Source organism: Alligator mississippiensis, chromosome 14 (genome assembly GCF_030867095.1).
Source record: "Alligator mississippiensis isolate rAllMis1 chromosome 14, rAllMis1, whole genome shotgun sequence".
Taxonomy (NCBI): Eukaryota; Metazoa; Chordata; order Crocodylia; family Alligatoridae; genus Alligator; species Alligator mississippiensis.
Genome location: NC_081837.1, coordinates 20,696,209 through 20,715,761, shown reverse-complemented (window position 1 = coordinate 20,715,761; position 19,553 = coordinate 20,696,209). Strand labels below are relative to the sequence as shown.

General features: G+C 50.6%; 1 protein-coding gene across 1 annotated transcript in view; it reads left to right on the top strand.

Annotated features, from left to right (window-relative positions):
• Positions 1-14,053, top strand: part of LOC132244728 (AP-2 complex subunit beta-like) — a 79,288-nt gene extending 65,235 nt beyond the window's left edge. The window contains 3 exon segments of the mRNA XM_059717083.1: positions 2,862-3,052; positions 13,718-13,863; positions 14,036-14,053. Coding sequence (XP_059573066.1) covers positions 2,862-3,052; positions 13,718-13,863; positions 14,036-14,038 — 340 coding nt within the window. The 3' untranslated portion in view covers positions 14,039-14,053.
• Positions 14,054-19,553: the final 5,500 nt, after the last annotated feature.

Below are 19,553 nucleotides of genomic sequence, written 5' to 3'. Positions count from 1 at the left end.
CAGAGCTTAGGGATTCAACACTGGCAGATGCTGTCCAGATAGCCAACGGACTCCCTTTGATTTTCCAAGTACCGTATAGCTATTGCTTATATCACTGCACTGCTCTAATATCACATGTTACTTAATCATCTGTTAGCTGGGCCAATATCCTCTATACCTCAATCCGCAACAACGTGAAGAAGCAACCAGGGGAACAACAAACAGTACTTTGGAGAGAGTATTAACTGTCAGTGCTGTGCTCCTGTGGTCTTTGTAAATTAAAGGCAAATGGTGCTATTCATTGGAAATTAGATTTCTTCTACATGAGCTCAGCTTAATAAAGAGATGTCCTTATTGTGATTATCAGCCTTACTGCCTGATAAAAAGACATGTTGATCAGGCTTTAGGGGAGGGCCTTCTTTGCAGCAGTATTGCAGTAAGCCAAATTATGGCTTTCAATTTCATATTCACAATACTACTCCTCAGGGGCAGTGTTGCGGGGAGACTGAAATCACTTATTGCATGTCCTCTTGCTCTGCGCAAGGAAATTGACTTGCATCTTCCGGATGCCAGCAATACTTGCATATCTGTTCACTTGGATCAAGCTAAAACTGCCAGTGGAAGACAGTGATTTTTAAAAAAAACTTGGGTGGGATCTTAATTTCTTTTGTTCTGAGGAGATGAAACTTTTCGGTGGCAGATTCTTGGGATAAGTGCTTGCTTAAATTATTGATTCCACCCCTTCCCCCCCTCCCCCCCACCATACGAATGGTATAATTAAAATGGAAGGGTTAAGTGTTGAACTTCTGGGCGTAATCCTGCAAGAAATTACTCATAGTTGTGTTGGCAGTGTGAACTTTCTCCTATGCATTGTCCTCTAAAGGTAGTATGTTGGCCTTTAACTGCTCCAGTTCTCAGCTGATAAGAAGTTCTCAGCCACATGGGCTGCTCAGCCACATGAGCGGCTTCCAGGTGCTCTGCTCTTTCTATTCAGGCACACCAGTTGTCATGAATTAGTGGTACCTTTTTGGGGTTCTGTGATGAAATCCCAAGAGTCAGGAGAGGAGGTTGAAAGCCAGCGTTTTGCCTATCAGCCGTGGAAGGTCAGACCCTTTTTTTGCTTGTGGGGATTTTTCTTTAGAGTGATATTATCTTTAAATACCATGCTTGCTCTTCTCTTAGGATGTTTATATTTCAGTCCTTGGTTTGCAGCCACCAGCAGCTACTTGTCTTCCAACAAGTTTTTGCTGCTGGTGTTCTGGGAGCAGCCAAAGCTGGGTCCGATTTAACTTTGGCTTAAGGATTCTGGGAGCTGTGCTGACGTTCTGGGAAAGCCCAAATGTATTAATTCAAGAGAAGATCTGCTGGTGAACAGGGATTGAAACATTCTCCCTTTCATTGTTCTCCCAGTGCAATAAAAGAAGGGAAACATGATAACTTGTCTGTATTCTTAATATATGGCCATTCATGATTCTTTTTATTCTTTTGAAAGCTGTCATGCAGATTTCTCATTGGCCTTGGGGGCCGCTAGAGTTTAAAAAAACAAAAAACGAAAAACACACACACACACACACACACAGTCTTTGAAGAAAAGTGATTGTGCATCTCCATTAGAGAAGAGAAAGGGCGTATAAGTAGAGGAGAGGTGGAACATTAAAGTGTCATCGTATACAGGAGGAAGGAGACTGAAGGAAGGGGTTTGACCCTTTGGCATTGCTGTAATACAATTTTACTCATGTCCATTGTTCATAAAAATCATCCAGGTTACACGTTTTGCTCTTACTGGGGATTGAACTGGATCAGGGAAATTGCTTTCAAGTAAGCATTTCAGCATATTCAGTATGTAAAAGCCCTGCTAGTAAAGGTGGAAGCATGAAAAAAAGTCAGCATTAACACTATTAAGGGACTAAATTTCATTCCAGTAATCTTTTTCTTATATCCTTTTCTGCATTCACCAAAGTGACCAACAGCATGTATGCAGTTTCCAAAGGTATCTTCAGACAAATCATGGCAGTATCAGGAAGGAGGATCAAGGCTACTCACAAATTAGTAGGGTGGGATCCCTACAGGAATGTTCCCATTTTAAAACAACTTATCAGAATATTACTTCCAGGAGAACTTCCTTAAACCCCCCTGATGCATGTGCAGTAATACTGCGTGAAAATAACTTGCTCCCTTACTGCAGACAGTTGGGAGTGTGGGGGTAGGAGAAGCATAAAGTGAATCTAAAATTGTATAGCTTCTCTGAATATAAAAATATTGTAATGATGCACAGGAATTTGAGTGGCCACTATGGCACTTGCAGTCCACCTGTCGTGTGTGTGTGCATCTTGTGTGTGTGTGTCCCACTACCTTACATTGAAATAATGCTAGCTGGGTTGAAAAAAAGGTCTAGAATACTTCACAACAAGTGAAAGTTAGATGCTGGCATAGGGCAAGTTATATTTCATGCTTTAGCAAGAAAGCTAATTTCTAGAGAAAGAAATTTGTCCTTTTCCCATTTGTGCCTTGTGTCTGAAGCTTCAGACTGTTGCGATTGCTAGAAGGAAGAAAAGACAGTTGAATAACTTGGTATGTCCCATGTGTGTTGACTAAGGAGATAATTCGGCTAACCCAGGGACACCTTAAGCAATATACACTAACCACCAATTCCCATTACTTGTTGCCTCCAATTGGTGATCATAAATCATGTGTTTTGGTCAGTCGCCAAAAAAACCAAACACCATTGCTTGGAGCTGTACCATGTCGCTGTTTGTGGGTCATTTGTATTTTTGGCGGTCATTCATGGGTCTTTGTTCTGCAGTTTCTCTTCTCTGGAGCTCCAAAGGCTGCAACAAAAGTGACTAAATATTCTACCTTATTTATTTTCTGTTTGCCCACAGCACTGACGCAGGAGACAGCGCTGTGGGAACCACTGCCACTACCAACTTGGAGCAGCCTCAGGTTATCCCATCTCAAGGTGACCTTCTGGGTGATCTTCTGAACCTTGACCTGGGCCCCCCAGTGAATGTACCCCAAGTGTCCTCCATGCTGTGGTGCTGTGGACCTCATTGGTGGAGGGTTAGACAGTTTGGTAAGGAATGTACTCTTTCTTCCATTTCAAATGCTGTACAGTAACTAAAAACATTTGTGGTCTCAGCGGTTGGCAAGACCTTGGGTATTCATTCCCTTTGTGCTGAGTGCCTGCTACTGGGACCTGAAGAGATTCATAGATTACTGGGACCCTCAGCAGCCAGTGTTACTTCTGTGCCAGTTCACAGCCAGGTTCTTCCTTTAGTAAAGAATGCTACCACACAACTTAGATTCCCATTGTAGATCGATAGGACTATTTCCTGCTTTCTCTCACTGGAAAGCAGGGGAGGAGGATTGAAGAGCCCTGTCAGTTCCTAAGGTGTCCGAGAGCATTATAAAATACACCAGTTCCCCTTCTAAAGGGCTTTCATGGTGCCCTCTTGTTCCCAACTCAATTGAATTTCATTACAAGCTCCATCTTTATAGCCTGCACCATCCTATTTGTGTATTCTCCAGAGCATGTCTTGCCTTAAGTATCGGTGACATCTTAATTGCAGTTAGGCCAAGAGGAAGCACTCTGCTACTCCGCATAGTCCAGCCCTTCACCACAGGCACTCACAAGGTAGTATTCTAATATTAAAAGGGTCAGACACCAGAGAATGAATAAATTCATTCTGCCTCTTGCCTGGGGAGGGCAAGCTGGGCATAAGCTGTCATGACCGAATCAGAAGGGGGAAACTTTATTATGCAACTGAATAATGGATGCAGCAGGTCTTAAATTTGTGGCTGCCATTCAGTAAGAGAACAGATCACTGAATACAGTAGCACATTTAGCCTTCAGCACTGTGAGTCAGACCTCTACCATCAAGCGGCAGCTTTGGAGGAGTGGGAGGCTGTTTGTACAGCTGGACGAGCCCCGATGCAACAAATCCTTATTTGTCAGCTTCTCCATTCATTGTAGCAGTCTTGCTAAAACAGACATTAAATACAGAGCCCAACTTGTGGTGTTTCACAAGCTGATGAAGTAAAAACAAATCCAACCCTCCCTAGCATTGCTATTCACAGAGATCAGATGTGCTCAACTTATTTGATCTCTGTGCTGTTTGAGCAGCAGTTCATGCACCTGAAGTTCACATCAGTGGAACAGGCATGCTAGTCCTTGGCTGCAGTTCTCAGCAGCATGTACTGTATAAGCCCAGCAGCGGGAGCTCAGTTCAGTGACCTCTGATGAAGAGAGAGACAGCCACTGCTGTGCACTGTAACTAATTTTATTTCTTTAATTACATTCATACAATTCAGACAACAATGTCATGTGACAGCTTGAAAGAGGCATTTGAGCCAGAAATCCCTGTAGAGACACCTTCATCTCTGGTTGCAGAGACAAACCTTCTGTATTGAATGTCGAGGCACTTGGTTGTTGGCCAGAGACCTTGTGGATGAGAGTAACTTAAGGACAAAAATGGGTTAGATAAGTCATGTCCAACCTTTTAGCCCCATGTGGTTGGACAGTTGGGGTAGGATCAGTGTACAGGGTGGATCCAGTTTGTGTGCCCAAGCTGCAGCAGTCACTTGGCCCCCCACAACCCTCATACTTGGTTCCAAGACAAGGGGCTTTTTTTTTCATGCTAAATGGAGAATAAAAACTCAGAATTGAGGAGATAAAGTGACTAAATAAGTTTGGAGGGACATCTGTAATGCTTACATCACCAATTCTCTCAGGGGCTGATTCTCACAAATGTAGAGAATTTCCTCCATTTCACACAGAAACACATTCCCTAACTTCTCAATGATCTTCAGGGTCACAGTTGTTTTCCCTTTTCCTGGCAGGTGATACATAAACAGCTTCCTGGTTTTGCAGGGGTCCATGGTCACTAACTCATATTGTTTAAGATTCAGAAGGTTGAAAAACTCACAGGAAAGGTGGTCACTTAAAAAGGACCTAAAACTCAGCAAGCCAATCACAAGTGCATCCAGTAATTTTTTGATGACTTCATGGGATATGATATAACTATTGCGATACATTATTTGCAACATAACGTATCCACTATCACTAGTGTCAAGCGCATCAGGGCAGTTGGCACGATTCTCTCGGAGGCGCTGCTGGGGGGCATGTCTCTTAGCAGGGTTTTTCAAACACTTGAGATTGAACTTCTGCTTTGGTTACTTCTTTTGTTGACATCAGTCTGTGGCCGTAGGGATGGATGTAATGGAACGGATCAAACAAGAATCTATCCAGCAGCCTTTGGGGCTAGTCTTCTCCTCGTCTACTTCACGTGTCCCGCCTGAGAGAGTTGACGATAGGGATTCAGCAGAGTCTGAGAATTATTCAAATCTGACCAGGCCATGACAGGAGTTGGAGTCCTGCACTGCCCTGCTCGTGCAGCATCCTCACCACTCTGTACTTCTCTGCTAGGATACCACTGTGTCGTGGAAACACACACAGCATACGTTTGGGTCAGGTCAGCAGAAGCTTTTATTCAAAAGAAACTACAGCTGTAGGGGGGATTCCAAAGTGACATGGATTTCCCAAGCACTTGGAAGGGGTCCCCCCCAAAAGCAAAATCAGGAGACTTATATACTTTTTAACAGTCGCTTACAACTCAGGTGATCATATAGTGAAATTAGCATGAAACGCGGCTATAATATTACTTCATTACTTCTTTGCTGTAATCAGGATGGGAACTTATGGGGGAGGCGAGGTTAGTTCACAAACCTCCTTCTTGCACCTGGAAATCAGAGTTGTACATACTTTTTGCTATCTTCAAGGCCGCAGTGAGTGAAGCAGTTGCAGAGGAGTTACAAAGAAATAACACTTTCCATTATCTGTTCTACTGTACAGAGCCAGCAATTCTCCACAAAGCGGTTATGTCATCTTATAACTCAAATGATCAAAGTTTAAGGCATTTATTTTTTTCTGATTCTACAGTCCCCACCTTTGAGACTATTTAGTCTCACTTTAGCCTTAAACTTCCATTCTCATGAGCCCCTGTATTTCATCATGCAGCCTTTCATGTTTTCTTTCAATCTGCTCACACTTTTGTAACACCATTATTCTAGACTCTGCCGTGGGTTTTCTTGCCTTGCTAAAGCTTCTATTGTGGCTGAAATGTTAATTATGGCTAATTCCAATTCTCTTATTTCAAGCCACGGTATGAAGGCTCTCACAAATTGATGGAACCCTGTGTTTCTGGTAGCTAAGGGGTTAACCGCCCTTTTCATGTGATGGTTGAAAATTTTTACTTGTTCCAGATATATTGCACTATGCAGTTCGAAACCAGGGATAACACGTCCTCGAGTGCATGCCCCCACTCAATTCCAGGGCAAGATTTTATGAGCCCTGTTTCCGCAGATCCAGTAAAGGCCCGGGGCAAAAAGGGTATTCAAATCTGGACAGGCGTTGTGCTATATACGGCACTTTCGATTGATATACATCGTATAGGGCGGACCACGTTCGGCTGCTATCCTGCTGGACTGAGATATATTACAAGAAGTAAAATTGGAGTGAATGTCAAATTCCGATCTGTTTGCAATGAAAGCAACATGAGGTTCCTTAGAAAAGTTGTAGATCATGAATCCTGTACAATTGAGAGAGGGTACTTTACCCAACAGGATTCCACTGGTGCTATTAGGGCTATAATCTAGAGTAGTTAGGCAATGAGGGTAGTGTCCTACAGGTGTGGCTTTATTATAAGCTCCGGTGTTGTTGGATCTGTAACAGAAAGATGTCTCTACTCTTGGGGAGATTATCCAGATAGCAGGGGTGGTCCTCCTTTCCTTAGGAGCGGACCGATGGGCAGCTAACGAGTAGTGTCTAAGGAAGCCGCCATTAATTTTTCCCCATTGCTGGAGGGATATTGGCACTCCGATCATTGGGATTTATTGGTGTAGGTGAGATGGGCAGTGAGAGCATATCCAGCAGTCACTTTTATTTCCAGCTTGAGCCAACGTAAGGGAGATCTGCAAGTACTAATTTTTCTCCCACCCCACTTGGGTGATACTAAGATACCCAGGTGTGATGTATCAGGATATCCGTGCCATTTTTAGAGACAGGAGGGACAAGGAATTTCAACAACAAACATAACCAGCATGAGTAAGAAAAAGAACACAACCAGCCAAACCCAGGATGGCAGCCAAAGTCTTTTTTCGTCCTCTGGACTCAGGTTACCTAAAGGACTGAGAACGTTGGCTCTTGGTCTTGATCGAGGTGGTGATCTTCCGAGTGGGAGCATTCACTTTCTTCGAGGCCGAAGATGATATCTTTGTTCTTCAACTGATGAATCTGGCTGGGCTGAGGTGTTGGGTTCAGGGGAGAGGTTACTAGCACTTGCACCCTGATGCTCCTCACTTGCCTGAGTGAGGTCCCGAGGGTCTTTGTCCTTGGCCTCAGGAAAAAGGTCCCAACCTGGGTTGGAATTCAGCTGCTTTGGGGTCCAATGGAGGTGATACCTTCTTGCAGTGTGAGGCGTGAGTCCACGTTTGGTGGCCTTGGCAACGAACAGCAGAATTAGTGGTCAGAAGTACCTGGAAAGGTCCCTTCCATCTGGGTTGAAGTGCGTTTTTGCATTGATAGACCTTTACGTAGACCCAATCTCCTGGTTCGAGGTTGTGACAGGGAACATCCGGTGGTTGAGGTAAGGCTTCTTGGACCTGGGCTGCAGCCTGATGTTGAACCGGTTGTTGCTGATGTGGGAGTCTCAGGAGAGCAGGGTTCGAACAAAGGTCAGCGATATCCTCTGCTGGCTCCGGCGGTGGGGGCGCCCCGGACAATGCTGGATACATCAGAGCGGTGGCCGGCGTGTAATTTGGGGGAGCAGCCAGTTTCTCCCGAACAGCTTTGAACTGCTGTTTTAATTTTTCTTGAGAGTCTTTTAGACTTCTAGTTTGAGATTCTGTCCGCCTTTTGGACATTTCATCATACCAATAAAAGTATGCGTCCCACTGGTTTTGTGGTGTCTTGGATCCATGGGACTCTAAAGCCCCTCTTAAGTGCACTATTTTATCCCAATCCAATGTTCCTTCCTGTGGAAAATGCTTCACGGGATCATCCCTAGTATCCCAGTTCCACTTATCCAGGTACTTGCAAGCCTCGGGAGAATAGTGTGTGTACATGAAGTACGCCAGAGTCCCCTTAGGGGGGACGGGAACTTGTTTAGACTGACTTGTTCCCATTTGCAGTCACACAGGGAGACGTAGGAGAGGCTTATTTAGGATGTCCGGGCCGCTCAGTGCCTTGCCCCGCAGTTTTTCACCGCCCAGACAAAAGGCTTCTGACCCGACACCAGCTCATAAAACGGAAATGGGGAGGGAAACACAAGAGGGATCCTTTCACTCCTGCTCTCGGCAGAAGCTACTGGGACAAGGGGTTTGGAAAAGACAAAATCACTCAGACGCCCTGTCCACTGGGTCACGAGGTTCCAGCTGGGCACCTTGCTTTCGACGCTACCTTTTTAGGCAGAATCGGGGCAGCTAGACCCAGCCTTAGTCCCAGACCTGGTCAGTGGCTCATTTTTCTAAATGCACACACACACATTCATTCAATAGCCAGATAGAAAAAGACCAAATCACTGGGAAGCCCTGTCCACTGGGTCACGAGGTTCCAGTTGGGCCGCCTTGGTTTCAAAACTGCCCTGTCAGGCAGAATTGGGGCGGCTGAACCCAACCGTAGTCTCAGACCTGGTCAGTGGCTCATATTTCTAAATACACACACATGCGCATTCATTCAGTCAGCCAGATCTCCTCCCCCACACCGCCTTAGTTAATTAACTACAAGCCCAATGTGCTGTTGGATGAAGGTGTTTCAAACAGTTTCTCCCTGAATAAAACGTACGTTACCAGACACAAAATTGGATCCTTTACCAGACAGAAAAGTTTAGCCGGCAGTAAGGTTCAGACTGACCTGGGTTTTGTCATTACCCCTGGTGACATGTGGGCATGACGATCTTGTCTTTTCTTCTCTCTTAGGTGTCTGGTGAGACTTGAGACCCCAAGCAGTGGAAGGGGAGGGGAGAAGTTCAGGGTTTCACCTCCTCAGGGTGAAGCAGCACGGGAGCAGCCAGGCGAGCTGGAACCTGCGGGAGAAGGGCAGAGTCAGGGCACGCTCAGTGTGGGGTCCTTCCGCTCAACCCCGGGAGCAACCACGGGGTAAAGTAGCGTCTCCCCAGCAGGGAGCAGGACGTGGCTCTCACACATGGCTCAGTGGGGCTTTCTGTCCCAGCGGGCCTGGCCTGGGCCAGAAGCTCTGATTCCCGGGATGAACCCCTAGCAACAGGGTCCTGAGGCCCAGAGTTGGGCAATGAGAGGCTAACCCAGGAGATAGCTGGTCCATGCAGGGCACTAGGGCCCTGGCAGAGAGGTGGCACGGGTCATCCTGAGTGGCCTGGAGGCGGAGGGCACCCAATCATCATGTGGGCTGGTGGAGGGGCACCCCCTCAGGCCTGGGGCTGGTTGGGGTGCAGGGGGGAAACTCACCTCCTTGCTGCCCCCGACCACCTCCTCCTCCCCTTTGCCACAGTGTCAGCCCTGCAGGTGGGAGGCAGAGACACTGGTCACCTCCCATTCACCCCAAGCCCCCTGGCACCGGCCACTCCCACCACCCCATGCCCAGGCCTCCCCTCTCTCCATTACTGCCTTTGTACCAGGGACCGGCCCTGGGTGTTCTGCCAGACCCACCTCCCTTCCTCCCGCTGTGCTGCCTGCGCCTAGCTCTGGTTCCTGGCTGCCTTCTGGACATACACAACAGGGACGGCTCCCAGCACAGAGAGCCCAGGCCTGCAGCGCCCCTGTCCCAGCCTTGCCCCACCTAGACACTCAGGGCGCTGGAGGGAGTTGTGGGCAAGGCACTTACTGAAGACACACTAGTCATACCCCTTCATTCACCTCTTCCCTTCCTGGGCTCCTGGCCCCCACCCCGTCCTCCCAACCTGCGAGACCCTTTCCGGGACCAGGAACGGGCTCCTGGCTCCAGCCCTCCTTCAGCTCCACTACTGATCCCACGCTCACAACCTAACGCTAGTGAAAGCATCATGTTTGCCAGCTGTAGGGCCACTTATGGCTCTGGACTGACTCACGGAGCTGGCTGATTTGGCTTGGAGCATGAAACATTTCTTTAGAAAAAACCCCAAAAAACTAGGCACATCATCATACCTTTCCCCCTGTCTTGTCATCTTTGGACCCTGCAAGGCTTTGGTCCACAGGGGCAGGGGGTCACAGCCCACGTCTACCAGGCAGAGGGCCCTTGTCTGTGTGGAGGCATCCTGATTTTGGGGGCCCTCTGCCTGGGTGCTGGCTTCCACAGTGGAGGGAGCACTTGTCTGCATCCCACCCTCAACCACCTGGAAGGGGCGTTTCCGCCTGATTGCACAAGAAGCAACTGGTCAGAGATGGATCATGGATCATGGACTGAATTCAAGCCCAACAGGCCCTTTGACGGAAGAACTCCCTGACCTGCAAAGACTCCTGCTCCCAGCCCGCCAGCCTGCCCTGCAGTGGGAATGCTGCACGTGACACCCCCAGCACCCCCACACACTAGCAGTATAAAAAGCATCAAACCTCTCCCTGGGCCCGGGGATCCCAGGGGTTGGTTGTTATCCCCTGTCCCAGGTGAGTCCCCAGCTCCAGGTCCCCCCAGACACTCGTATTCGGGAAGGACTGTCCCTGTGATCGGGGGATGAGCCCACGACCCTCCATTAGTCTTGGAGGGCTCGTGGAGTTGATGGGAGATGGAGACTGTCCCCTGGGGTCCCATGTCCTGCATGGGGCTGGGAGGGGCACGGGGCACCTGGGGAGAGACCCCCACCATCACAGCTGCCCGTCCCACTCCCTGGGCAGGGGAAAGACTCATGGCAGTGGGGGGGTGCGGCCATGTCTGGCCTCTCACCTCTCGCCACCCGCACAGCTCCCGGCCCTGTGGGGAGACAAGGGGGCCGCCCGTCAGCTGGGCCCACACTGCTGCAGGGCACAGGGCGACCAACCCCTCCAGGACAACGCGTGAGGGCACCTGCTAGGAGTCCTGCGTGCCACATGGGCAGGGCCTTCCTCCACGGGGGGTCGCGTGGCAGTCCGTCCGGGGAGCAGGAACTTGTCCCCTCCCCATGCAACCACGCAAGTCCCTCCACCGCTCACGCCAGTCCCAAACTCACCGGGTGCAGGGTCCCTCCTCGTGTACTTGTCCAACGGAGGGGACAGATGGGGACCCCTTAATGGGGGGCAGTTTACTTTTGGCCCATCCGTCTGTGCCCAGGCTGGCATCTGGTTCTGAGAGGACATGAGGGATGAGCGTCAGGCTGGGTGGCACTGAGCACCACTTTTAGGATGGGGATCCCAGAGCCCGTATGAGCACCACCTTGCAAGGGAGCAGAGGGCAGCAGGGCCATGGCCAGGAGGAAGGCTCCCAGGGCTGGTGCATGGGCAGGGGCTGCAGGGCCAGGACCTGGCCCAGCGTGAGGAGCCCATGGGGGCCAGTCCTCTTCCCCTTCCCCAGTTAACTTGCTGGTGAAGAGCAGGGGGTGACAGTTTGGTGGGGGTTGTACAGGGTGGGGGCTGTCCAGATTACACCATGGACAGCGTGGGCTTAGCCTGCTAGCCAAACCCTGACGGGAGGGGAAGCCACACAGCCCTGTGGACTCTCGTGCTGCCCAGCCCTTCTTGCTCCCATGGCGGGGCACGTGCCCAGGTCTCATCCAGGTTCCTGGAGCGCAGGCACACGGGGGGCAGCTTCTCCCGCCGGAGCATCTGCAAAGAAACACATCCCTGAGCTGAAGGAGGGAAAGAGGAGCTGGACTGCCGAGAGCAGGGACGAGGCACGGGGCTGAGTGCTGGGCCCTTGCCCACCCTCAGCCCCCGCTCACAGCTTGTCACATCTCCCAAAAGTCCCCGGGACGGACCCGCGCCATGTCCCCAGGGCCGCCCCCATGGCTGAGTGAGAAAGGGCACTCATGTCTGCAACTGGTGCTCGCCTCTGACGCCCGGATAGGAGGATGGACTAAACCTAACTACCTAACTAATGACTAAGGAACTACTAATCTAAGAAACAAACAAACTAATGAACTAATGAAATAACTAACTATTGAACTATCTAACGAACTAACAACCTATCAACTACAAACTACCTACCTAACGAACTAAGAAACTAACTAGCTAACAAACTAACAATCTAACTTGCTAACGAACTAAGAAGCTACCTAAAGAACTAACAAACTACCCAACAAACTGCTAAAGTAAGGAACTAACAAACAGAGATAAGGCAGGAGGACGAGGAAGGGCAAGTGGTGTGGGTGAAGGGCAGGAGAGCACTGGGAGGAGCCGGTATCTGAGAGTGAGACTGGGCATTGTGATGTCACCAGGCACAGCAGCTCTTTTGCCATAGCAACTAGGGGTCTCCCTCCCACCCGGGCAAGGTGCTGAGTGCGGGGGCTGTGGGCGCCTTTGGCCTGGCCTGGCCTGGCCTGGCCTGGCCTGGGGGTGCTCCCGCCCCAGATGACCTGAGCCCCTGAAGTCTTTGGGAGCATTGTCTGTCCTTGTCCGTGTGGCCCAAGCAGTGACCGCCCTGGCTGGAGGGTCACAGCAGTGAGCGCCCTGGTGTAGGGGGTCCCGGTTAAACAGTAGCCCCCTCTGATCACTGCCCAGTGGGCTGGGGCTGGGAACACAGAGCCCAGCTCGGCCTCAGCCCCATCTGCAAATCCAGACTTACAATGGCCTCCGAACCCTCCACCCCTACTTCTGTCAGAGAGAAATAGCTCCCATTCCTCTTGCCCCTGCTCAGATACAGCTCAGCTCAGCTCCCCAGCACGGTGCGGTCACTAGGAGTGGACTTTCCTGATGGTCCTCTTGCCCCACACTCACCCCCGCCACCAGGAAGGGGACGGGGCGAACTCGTGCAGCTCAGGGGGACACTCCCTGGGCTCTGTTACTCCACATGGGGAAGGGGGAGCAGGGACAGGCATGCTCATAGTTGTGGCACAACCGAATCGCCAACAGGACACTTGTGGGCTCCTCACATGAGCCGAAGTGCCAGGGATGGGCCCAACGATAGTGCTTGCTCTATGACATGGGTCCCAGAGATGAGGCACTCACTCAGACCTCCATGCCTTTGGGGTCTGTCCACGAGTCACTATTCAGCTGAGACCCGGGGGGGGGTGGCAAACAGCTTGATCTTTATTAGGAACAGGATTCAGCAACTCACAAGCTCACAGCTTGCAGGGAGAACTACAACTACCCACCAGCACAAACCTCACCTGCAGGGCATCACGGGGAGAGACTGGGTCATCCCACTGCTGGCCCCTTCAAGGGACCTCCCATATACCACATCCCCGTCCTTTACTCGGGCAGCTCCCTCTTACCTACTTGGATGTTCATCGGGCGCTACTTTAACTGGTGTGGAAGAAATCAAACTTCGTGTTGTGGTTGTATTAGAATTGGCAGAGCCATCTAGCTTTATTTAAACTATACAAGTGATCACAGGGAGAGTTCTCAAAGGAACTCTGACCTCTACGAATTTACAAGCGTATTTATACTTTAGACAGCGAGAAAAGCTGCAGGGTTCAGACAAAGCAACCTGGGGAGAAACAGAAAGATGTTGATCATTCGATTGCCACCCCTAAGCAGTTTACTTATTTAGAAAAAAACACTATGTTTTGGGAACAGTTCTCAGCTTCTGGTTCGGCGGAAAGGAGGAGGTTAACATCTGCACACAGACAAAACAAGTCATGAAGATTTTTCCTTATCTTAGAACATCTAAAAACACATGGCATCAGACGAGTGCTCGTCATAGGCGACTCCATCCTGAGAGGTACGGAAGGACCCATCTGTCGCCAGGACCCCTCGGCACGAGCGGTATGCTGCCTCCCTGGAGCAAAGATTCGGGATGTGACGGAGGTAATCCAGGCCAGGATCAAGCCCACCGATTATTACCCCATGGTCCTAGTCCATGTGGGTACTAATGATGCGGCCAGGAGAACCCCCGATCACCTGATGGCGGACTACAGTGCTCTGGGTGGCGTGCTGAAGGAGTTCGGTGCACAGGTGGTTTTCTCTTCCATCCTACCAGTGACCGGACGAGGAAGATGGCAGGAGAACTGCATCAGAGAGACCAACTGGTGGCTTTGGCAGTGGTGTCTCGAGGCAGGCTTCGGATTCCTGGACAATGACCCGCACATCACAACGAGGGACATGCTCAGCTGGGATGGGCTTCACCTGTCCCCCAAAGGTAAGCGTGTGTTTTCTACTAGGTTGGAGGATCTCCTCCGGCGGGCTTTAAACTAGGCTCGTCAGGGGGAGGGGAGTATGAGGGCAGGGGAAGCTGTGGACCACCAAACCATGTGGCACCCACAAGGACAGCCCAGCCTGAAGAAAGAGAGCATTGGGAACCTGAAAGCCATAGGGAGACCAGCACTACAGAACAGGTAAGAAACAAGAAGGTAAGAAACAATGGGCCCCTTGGGACTCGGAGCGGGGGGGCAGCAAAGGCACCAGTCGCAGAGCTCAAGTTGCCTATATACTAATGCTAGGAGCATGGGGAACAAGCAGGATGAATTAGCGCTCCTGCTTGCACTAAACACCTATGACTTAGTGGGGCTAACAGAGACCTGGTGGGATTCATCCCATGACTGGGCGGTACATATTGAGGGCTATAGACTGTATAGAAAGGACAGGTCGGGGAAGAAAGGGTGGGGGTTGCACTTTATGTCAGTGAGCAATATACATCAACCCTCATCAAGACAGAATCCGAGGTTGAGGAAGTAGAAGGATTGTAGGTTAGGCTACATGGGGGGCAGGGAGAAAGGGATTTGGTGGTAGGGGTCTGCTACAGACCCCCACACCAAGGGGAAGAAATAGATGCGGGGCTCCTGAGGCAACTCTCGGAGACCATAAAAGCTAAAGAGGCGGTAGTCATGGGGGACCTAAACTACCCGGACATCTGCTGGGAGACGCAGACAGCAAGGTCCCATCGCTCACGCAGGTTTCTAACCTGTGTACAGGACCTCCACCTGACACAGGAGGTGCATGGTCCCACTAGGGGGAATGCCATACTGGATCTGGTATTGGCAACAGGAGATGACATGATAGGGGACCTCCAGATCGGTAGCCATTTGGGAGACAGTGATCACCTAATAATAGAATTCAACATAAGACGGCGAATGGGTAAGGTAACTAGTAGGGTGAAAGTGCTAGACTTTAGGAAAGCTGATCTCAATGCACTCAGGCGATTAGTCAAGGAAGCACTGCAGAGTAGGAGTTTTGATGGGATGGGTGCCCAAGAAGGGTGGCTGTGCCTAAAGGAAACGATCCTTCGGGCACAAAGCAAGACGATCCCCGAGCGAGGCAAAAAAGGGAAAGGGGCCAGAAGGCTTCCATGGCTGACCAGAGAAATCCAGGGCAGCCTAAGGGCCAAAAGGGGAGCACATAAAAAGTGGAAACAGGGTGAGATCACTAAAGATGAATATACCTCCTCTGCTCGTGCTTGTAGGGAGGCAGTTAGGCGGGCCAAAGCTACCATGGAGCTGAGGATGGCAACCCAAGTAAAAGACAACAAGAAATTGGTTTTTAGATATATTGGGAGTAAAAGGAAGGCCCAGGGAGGAATAGGACCACTGCTAAATGGTCAGAAACAATTGGTGACAGATAGGGGGGACAAGGCTGAACTCCTCAATGAGTTCTTTGCCTCAGTGTTCCTAAGTGAGGGGCACGACAAGTCTCTCACTGGGGTTGTAGAGAGGCAGCAGCAAGGCACCAGACTTCCATATGTAGATCCTGAGGTGGTGCAGAGTTATTTGGAAGAACTGGATGCCTTTAAATCGGCAGGCCCAGATGGGCTCCATCCGAGGGTGCTGAAGGCACTGGCCGACATCATTGCAGAGCCACTGGCGGGAATATTCGAACGCTCGTGGCGCACGGGCCAAGTCCCGGAGGACTGGAAAAGGGCTAACGTGGTCCCCATTTTCAAAAAGGGGAGGAAGGAGGACCCGGGCAACTATAGGCCAGTCAGTCTCACCTCCATCCTTGGTAAAGTCTTTGAAAAAATTATCAAGGCTCACATCTGTGAGAGCCTGGCAGGGCAGATTATGCTGAGGGGAAACCAGCACGGGTTTGTGGCGGGCAGATCGTGCCTGACCAACCTAGTCTCTTTCTATGACCAGGTTATGAAATGCCTGGACACAGGAGGAGGGGTGGATGTCGTATACTTAGACTTCAGGAAGGCCTTCGATACGGTATCCCACCCCATACTGGTGAACAAGTTAAGAGGCTGTGACGTGGATGACTGCACAGTCCGGTGGGTGGTGAATTGGCTAGAGGGTCGCACCCAAGGAGTCGTGGTAGATGGGTCGGTCTCGACCTGGAAGGGTGTGGGCAGTGGGGTCCCGCAGGGCTCGGTCCTTGGACCGATACTCTTTAATGTCTTCATCAGCGACTTGGACGAGGGAGTGAAATGTACTCTGTCCAAGTGTGCAGATGACACAAAGCTATGGGGAGAAGTGGACATGCTGGAGGGCAGGGAACAGCTGCAGGTAGACCTGGATAGGTTGGACAAGTGGGCAGAAAACAACAGGATGCAGTTCAACAAGGAGAAATGCAAAGTGCTGCACCTAGGGAGGAAAAATTTCCAGCACACCTACAGCCTAGGGAATGACCTGCTGGGTGGCACAGAGGTAGAAAGGGATCTCGGAGTCCTAGTGGACTCCAAGATGAACATGAGCCGGCAGTGTGATGAAGCCATCAGAAAAGCCAGTGGCACTTTATCGTGCCTCAGCAGTTGCATGACGAATAGGTCCAAGGAGGTGATACTTCCCCTCTATAGGGCGCTGGTCAGACCGCAGTTGGAGTACTGCGTGCAATTCTGGGTGCCACACTTCAAAAAGGATGCGGATAACCTGGAGAGGGTCCAGAGAAGGGCAACTCATATGGTCAAGGGCCTGCAGACCAAGCCCTACGAGGAGAGACTAGAGAAACTGGACCTTTTCAGCCTCCGCAAGAGAAGGTTGAGAGGCGACCTTGTGGCTGCCTATAAGTTCATCACGGGGGCACAGAAGGGAATTGGTGAGTATTTATTCATCAAGGCGCCCCCGGGGGTTACAAGAAACAATGGCCACAAGCTAGCAGAGAGCAGATTTAGATAGGACATTAGGAAGAACTTCTTCACAGTTCGAGTGGCCAAGGTCTGGAACGGGCTCCCAAGGGAGGTGGTGCTCTCCCCTACCCTGGGGGTCTTCAAGAGGAGGTTAGATGAGTATCTAGCTGGGGTCATCTAGACCCAGCACTCTTTCCTCCTTATGCAGGGGGTCGGACTCGATGATCTATTGAGGTCCCTTCCAACCCTAACATCTATGAATCTATGAATCTATGAACCCAAATGGTTGGAGAATAGTTATTAAGCAAGCTTTCGGGTTCAAAAACCCTTCGTCAGGCTAAGGAAGCTGCAGCAGTTGGGGTGTGCTCTTCCTGGATGGGATGAAAAGTAAAGAAGCCAGGGGCTGGGCTGGGCAGGGGAGTCAATTGCCAGGCAGATTGTAATGTATCAAAAATCCACTGTCTATCTTTAGTCCATGATCTCTAGTATCCAGGAGGTTTATGAAATGGAGCTCATGTGCTCGTCTCTGGGAAGTGTTGTGTAAGTTTCCCTTGAGGAGGACTGAGAGATTGGAGAGAGAGCGGCCCTCCTGTGAGAAATGTGCCTCCACTGGTAATTGGGTGTTTCTGTCTTTGATGGATTTCCGGTGTGTATTCCTTCTGGTGCGCAGTTGTTGTTTGGTCTCTCCTACATATCTTCCATCAGGGCATTTGGTGCATTGGATGAGGTATATAACATTTCTGGAGGTGCAGCTGTAAGATCCTGGGATGCTGATGGCTCTGTTGTGGGGTGTAGTAATAATGGGGGTGGGGAGATGTGTTGGCAGGTTTTGCATTTCTTTCGTTGAATCAATCCTAAAACCACTTGTCACCCACAGAGCAAGTTTTGTACAAGACACCACAGACTTTCTACGGAAACTTAAAAACATAGGCCACCTTCCCAGCAACACACTCCTAGCCACCATGGACGTTACCAGCCTCTATACCAACATCCCACACCAGGATGGCATCCAAGCCTGCCTTGCATATCTACAGGAACATGATTACAACTCAAAATACAGACCCAAAGATATTACTGACCTTATACCCTTCATCCTCACACACAACAATTTCACTTTTAATAATCAACACTTCCTCCAGATGATGAGAACAGCTAAGGGGCACTAAAATGGCCCCAAAGTATGCCAACCTTTTTATGAGCCACCTGGAAGAAGACTTCCTCAAGAACTGCCCCATCAAACCCTTGCTGTACATAAGATACATCGATGACATCTTCATCATTTGGACTGAAAACCTGCAATCTCTGATTGAGTTCCATCAGAAATTCAACAATCGCCATCCCTCCATCCAACTTTCTTTAGAATACTCCAGCACCAACATCCCCTTTTTAGACACAATGATCAGTATCCAGAAGGGGAAAATACAGACCACAGTATGCAAGAAACCCACAGACCAACATACATATCTGCACAGAACCAGCAATCACCCTAAACATACCAAAAAAGCTGTGATATACAGCCAAGCCCTCAGATACCACTGCATTTGTACCGAAGAGAACACCCGGGATCGCCACCTCACCAATCTTAAAAAGGCTTTCACCCAGCAAGGACACTCCTCCAGAGAGGTAGATCGTACGTTTGGAAGAGCCACCCGGATACCACATGAAGAACTGCTGCAGTACAGCCCCAAACCCCAACCCACAGGCATCTGAACTCCCCCTCCAGATCCGAGACCGGGCTTCTATAACAAAGCAAGGGTAAGACTAAGCATCGTACCAGTCCTTGCCTGGGCACATGGGAAGATGTTGGAGCTCCCTGAGGATGCCCCGGTCAGGCTCAGCATGTGCCAAGGTCTCTGGGATCTCAACACTTTGGGATATTTCAGGGCAGTGAGACGTGGACTCACCTGGCAGGGTGGTGAGAAGGAAGAGCAGCTTCCACCCCCCCACCCCAGGACTGTATGGTGCTGGTCTGCAGGGGTGGTGGGGGCCCAAAGCCCTGGACACCCCCTGCCAGCCCCAGCCTTGGCGGGGCCAGAAGATGACAGCTGTTGTCAGGGAAGCTGCAGGGGCTGGGCCGTGGGAGAAGGAGCTGGGGCTAGAGGTGGCCCAGAGGGCTGGTGTGGCCTGAGCTGAGGTTGGAGGGTCAGGGCCGGGGTTGGACTGCTTGTGGGGAGCAGGGGATTGTCCGTGGGATGCGGGTCTCTCCCCACAGCCTCCAGGAGCCCCCCTCACCTGACCCAACCTGGCTCTGGGGCACCTGGCACTGGGCACCACGGGCCTTGACTCTACTCTTGCTGCCAGCCCCAGCCCTGCCCCAAGCACTTGTGGGGGAGCAGGGCCAGGACGAGCAGGGCCCTGACCACAGCTGTCATGGTGCTGCAGGAGGGGAGCCCAGAGCGGAGGAGGAAAGGTCAGCTCCTGGGGCCTTGGTCCCCAGCACCCCAGGGCAGGTCCTTGAGCAGGAGTGAATTGGGATTTGCATAGAGGTAGTGTGCCAGGG